The following is a 5,496-nucleotide window of genomic DNA, read 5'->3' as shown; positions in this document are numbered from 1 at the left end:
ACTCAGCGTGAACGGACTCTGTGACATGGATAGTCTCCCGCTGTGAGGGATGTGTGAACAACCAACTCAGGAAAAGTTCAGGGGCAGTCCTCCATCTGCAAAAGCAGGAATTTGTGTAAAAAGCAATCCCTCCAGATTTAATCTAACGGACTCAGACTCCCTGGCTGTTTGTCACTCTGACCTTCTCACTCCCGTCAGAGTTCGGTCCTTACCTGCACACACCAGTGCGTCCGGCTCTGCTGTCACCCGCCTCCTCATCCATCATCCCTGCAGCGGCCCACCTCCCCATCACTCCACGATCACATTCTTTATCCAGTGACACAGCAAACAGGCCGCGTTCCATTATAGATGGTGAGAGGGAGGTTTAAGGGGAGGATGAGTTATGTTAGTAAGAGAGACTTTTACTTTTGAGGTGGGACAACATTTTTTTTTTTTGTGTAGGAGACGGGGGAGACAGCATAGACAAAACTGTGTGTGTGTGTGTGTGTGTGTGTGTGTGTGTGTGTGTGTGTGTGTGTGTGTGTGTGTGTGTGTGTGTGTGTGTGTGTGTGTGTGTGTGTGTGTGAGTATGTGTCATTCAATTGTATGTTTGTATTTATTTTTTGGGACAACATTTCTGAAAGCTTGAAAGTTGAAGATTGGCTGAATGAAATGGATTTTTTTACATCGCTGGATCGTCTGATCGTCTGACCGTCTGAGCGTCTGAGCGTCTGATCGTCTGATCGTCTGATCGTCTGAGCGTCTGATCGTCTGAGCGTCTGAGCGTCTGAGCGTCTGATCGTCTGAGCGTCTGATCGTCTGATCGTCTGATCGTCTGAGCGTCTGATCGTCTGATCGTCTGAGCGTCTGAGCGTCTCGTCTGATCGTCTGATCGTCTGATCGTCTGATCGTCTGAGCGTCTGAGCGTCTGAGCGTCTCGTCTGATCGTCTGATCGTCTGATCGTCTGATCGTCTGATCGTCTGAGCGTCTGAGCGTCTGAGCGTCTCGTCTGATCGTCTGATCGTCTGAGCGTCTGAGCGTCTCGTCTGAGCGTCTGATCGTCTGAGCGTCTGAGCGTCTCGTCTGAGCGTCTGATCGTCTGATCGTCTGATCGTCTGAGCGTCTGAGTGTCTGAGCGTCTGAGCGTCTGATCGTCTCGTCTGAGCGTCTGAGCGTCTGATCGTCTCGTCTGATCGTCTGATCGTCTGATCGTCTGAGCGTCTGAGTGTCTGAGCGTCTGATCGTCTGAGCGTCTCGTCTGAGCGTCTGAGCGTCTGATCGTCTGATCGTCTGATCGTCTGAGCGTCTGAGTGTCTGAGCGTCTGAGCGTCTGATCGTCTCGTCTGATCGTTTGATCGTCTCGTCTGATCGTTTGATCGTCTGAGCGTCTCGTCTGAGCGTCTGAGCGTCTGATCGTCTGAGCGTCTGATCGTCTGATCGTCTGAGCGTCTGAGCGTCTGATCGTCTGAGCGTCTGAGCGTCTCGTCTGATCGTCTGAGCGTCTGACCGTCTGATCGTCTGATCGTCTGAGCGTCTGATCGTCTGATCGTCTGATCGTCTGATCGTCTGAGCGTCTGATCGTCTGAGCGTCTGAGCGTCTCGTCTGATCGTCTGAGCGTCTGACCGTCTGATCGTCTGATCGTCTGATCGTCTGAGCGTCTCGTCTGATCGTCTGATCGTCTGATCGTCTGATCGTCTGAGCGTCTGATCGTCTGATCGTCTGATCGTCTGAGCGTCTGACCGTCTGATCGTCTGATCGTCTGACCGTCTGACCGTCTGACCGTCTGATCGTCTGATCGTCTGAGCGTCTGATCGTCTGATCGTCTGAGCGTCTGACCGTCTGACCGTCTGATCGTCTGATCGTCTGATCGTCTGAGCGTCTGACCGTCTGATCGTCTGAGCGTCTGATCGTCTGATCGTCTGAGCGTCTGAGCGTCTGACCGTCTGACCGTCTGATCGTCTGAGCGTCTGAGCGTCTGATCGTCTGATCGTCTGAGCGTCTGACCGTCTGACCGTCTGATCGTCTGATCGTCTGAGCGTCTGACCGTCTGATCGTCTGATCGTCTGAGCGTCTGATCGTCTGATCGTCTGATCGTCTGATCGTCTGAGCGTCTCGTCTGAGCGTCTGAGCGTCTGAGCGTCTGACCGTCTGACCGTCTGAGCGTCTGAGCGTCTCGTCTGATCGTCTGACCGTCTGACCGTCTGACCGTCTGATCGTCTGATCGTCTGATCGTCTGATCGTCTGAGCAGAAACATCTGAACGTCTTTAACTCGACCACAGGTCAGAGGAGAAAGCTCGCTCTCTTTGGGCTCGGCCCGGTCGCTCGGCCCGGTCACTCTTTTGTCTTTCACTTCATCCTCGCTCGCCTTCTTCTACTCTCACCGCCTCGCCTCCTTCCAGCGTGCATCAGCTTGAATTATGAGGCTATGAGGAGAGCATGGTGGTAATAAAAGGAAGAGGGGCCCGTGAGTTATGGATGAGAGTTCAGTGGATTATAGGAAAGGAGAGGAAAGGAGGAAGCAGGATTGAGGGGTGAATAAAGGACAGATGACAATCGCGGTGGTGCTAAAGTACTTCCATAAGTCCAATAAAGCAAGCGTCCATTTGGGCGCCACGTCTCACTTCATCCTTGAAACTTGTGACCTTAAAAAGACTCTCTTGTTTTCAGAGTGTTCCTCATTTAATTCCTCTCCGCTGTGTGTGAAGTATACCTGCATTTTAACAATTAGCAGTAACCTAGCAACAGGATGAATTATGTGTTCGAGCGGAGAGAGAGAGAGAGAGAGGAGGGTTTGAGTCGTAACAGATCTTCTCTTTATGAGTTTGAAAGTTTCTTTCAGTAAAGGTCAAACAAAAAGATTAAAGAGGAGTCGATTAAAATCACCTTTTTCATTTATTCATGATGGAAGCAGATCATAGACGAACAAACTGAACAAACTGATCCTCCAGATTTAATTCAGCTGGACTTTAGATCTTCAGACAGCTCAGCCGTCATCACGTCTTTGTGCGATATTGATTCCAAGATGGCGTCTCAGTCTGTGATGTCACATAGCGTGTCGGCGTGCGGGAGCTCCAAACACACAGCGCTGTTCTCCCCCCCTGGATCAGCTGATCCCCTCTCTCCTCTGTAACGCTTCTGTTACTTCAAGGGGGTTGAAATATAAACGGCGGTCTGATCAGGCCTCGTGATGGTTGTCTGTGTGTTTGTTGAGTTTCCTGCTGGAGGGAACATCAGATTTAGATTTCACACAACACGTTTGAAAAGTTGATGTCAGAGGGGAAACAGAAACCGACGTGTGGAGAGGCGGCTCATTTTAAGAAACACAATCATCGACGAGCGAGATGAAGGGTGAACACTGGAATTTGGCAAAGATGCGTCGTTGGCACGGCTTCTCCTCTGACCTCTAAATGTTCTGTTTTCAAAATGGCTGCTGGCCAACGTATTAAACTGTTACACTGGAGTGAGCTTTAATCCTTCCAACTTTCATTTCTTTGAGAATTATAGATTTGGTTTTGGATGGAGTACGATAGCTTTAGAGGGATGAACACCGATAAAGATCCTCCAGGAAACTGAATACTGACCTTCTCATTTGAAAGCTTACAACCTGCAGTTTGAGGGTGTGATGACATTCTTCCAACAATCATAAAATGTGCGTTCAATTGTTGACTGATGTCAATTAATCAATCATGATTTGATAGCACAAATTCTCTCTGTTATCTCAAGACTCTTGACAAAGAGCAGGTAAAGAATTTACCTTTTGTGATGTTGAGACGGGATATTATGCAGGAAGGATTTCTCCTTTGTATTTCTCTCCTTCCTGTTATCCATACTTCCTCCCCGCTGAGGTGGAGGTCGGAGCAGGCCGTGCATGAATGAGGACGGCGGTGGTTTAGGGGACGACACGGTCCGGTGGTGGTGGCTGGACGTCAGGGACGTCTGGTGGTAGAAGAGCCCGATCATCTCGTTGAAGGTTGGGGGAGCTCCACCTACAGGAGAGCCCGGCTTCTGCTGCCGGGTTAATGCCTCCGGGGTTTTCATGTATCGTATTCAAACAATTTATTCATAAGCATGAATTATTACGGAACATACAGAGAGAAAAAGCGGTTGAATCAAACCTCTTTCCCCCCTCATACAGAGACGGAAACAAGACTGCAAACATGTTTCATCCTGCCAGTGAAGTATGTAATAAAGGAGCTGACTCCGCCCCTAGTGGCCACCTGAGGAATTACACTTGTTGGTCTTTATTGAACACTTTCCCATCTGAAAAGAGAGTGAGAGAGTGTTGTCAGCCCTTATCCCTTCACAGCCTCCATGTTGATGTTTAAAAACAAGCTGCAGTTGAACAAAGACGTCTTCTAATTGAATGCGGATCAGGACAAAGTGTGACTGTTCTTTAGCAGCAGAATGACTCAGAGTTAACAAAGCACGAGAGCACAGAAAGAACGACAGGTGTTCTGACATGGGGATGAATAATCGAGATGAAGGTGAGAGTGAGATGGATCACGAATCAAGACTTTGTAGAAAGAGAGCGAGAAGGAGAGAAGAGAGGGACAGATGGAGTGAGAGGACATTAAAAAGTGAGAGATCGCTGCGATGGTAAAAAAAAGACAGAAGGTGAAAAGGAAGTGCTGAACAGAAAGGGTTAAAGAGGCGAGGGGAGAGAGATGGTTGCCGCGCAACAGCAGCCAGCGTTTTCTCTCTCTTTATTACACAGAGAGAGAGAGAGAGAGAGAGAGAGAGAGAGAGACATTCATACAGATGTTCCTCCCTCCCTCCTTCCTGTCTTGTGTGTGGCTCCTCAGAGTTTAAGTTTCTGCAGCCGCACATTAACGCATCAACATTTCTGCAGAGGATGATGTGTGTGTGTGTGTGTGTGTGTGTGTGTGTGTGTGTGTGTGTGTGTGTGTGTGTGTGATGCTGCACAATGAAGCACAGGATGTAGCCTACTCCGACACACAAACACTGAACGAGGTCCTTCTCGTCTGAAATTACTCACATGTGCAATATTATTCTGACATGTACAGTAGGATAAAAGAACAGATATTTGAGGTATATGGCGCTTGTTTTGAGCGTCACTCTTCGCTCTCACACTCCCGCGTGGTGTTGTGCAGCATGCTGACGTTGAACATGGCTCAGTTTTCCTGTCATGTGTGTGAATGTGCATGGTGCAACCTCACATGACAGATCACTTCAGGGGGGAGGGGAGAGATCCAGTGTCTAAGGTCACCGTGGCGTCACACGAGGAGTGTGTGAAAGCTGTTGTGACTGTGAGTGATGAGCATGTGTAGGTGTGTAGGTGTGTGTGTTTGTGTGTGTGTGTGTTTTCTGAATGCATGACATAAACTCAGGATGTCATATGAGCTCCTTATGAGGCGAGTTGTGTCTCAGGTGTGAAAGTGGAACTAAAGGTGACAGGTGTGTGGTGAAGTGAGGGAGTGTAGATTTGGCATCAGGGGAGCTTTAATGGGACGGACTGCAGGCCTGGGACTGATGGTTTTTGACAACAGGAGAATA

The 5,496-nt window shown here is 49.0% G+C and overlaps 1 protein-coding gene across 1 annotated transcript; it reads right to left on the bottom strand.

Moving 5' to 3' along the window:
• Positions 1 to 661: 661 nt before the first annotated feature.
• LOC136183034 (trichohyalin-like) lies at positions 662 to 2,236 on the bottom strand. Its single transcript, XM_065964761.1, has one exon. It carries the CDS (start codon positions 2,234 to 2,236, stop codon positions 662 to 664), a length of 1,575 nt encoding a protein of 524 aa, XP_065820833.1.
• Between the last annotated feature and the right edge of the window lie 3,260 nt (positions 2,237 to 5,496).

Source organism: Labrus bergylta, chromosome 16 (genome assembly GCF_963930695.1).
Source record: "Labrus bergylta chromosome 16, fLabBer1.1, whole genome shotgun sequence".
Lineage (NCBI taxonomy): Eukaryota > Metazoa > Chordata > Actinopteri > Labriformes > Labridae > Labrus > Labrus bergylta.
Note: the sequence above shows the minus strand (reverse complement) of the source record. Positions and strands in the feature narration are given on the sequence as shown.

Coding starts and splice junctions, on each gene's coding strand:
- LOC136183034 (XM_065964761.1), bottom strand. CDS start 2,236: ATGTTTCTGCTCAGACGATCAGACGATCAGACGATCAGACGATCAGAC.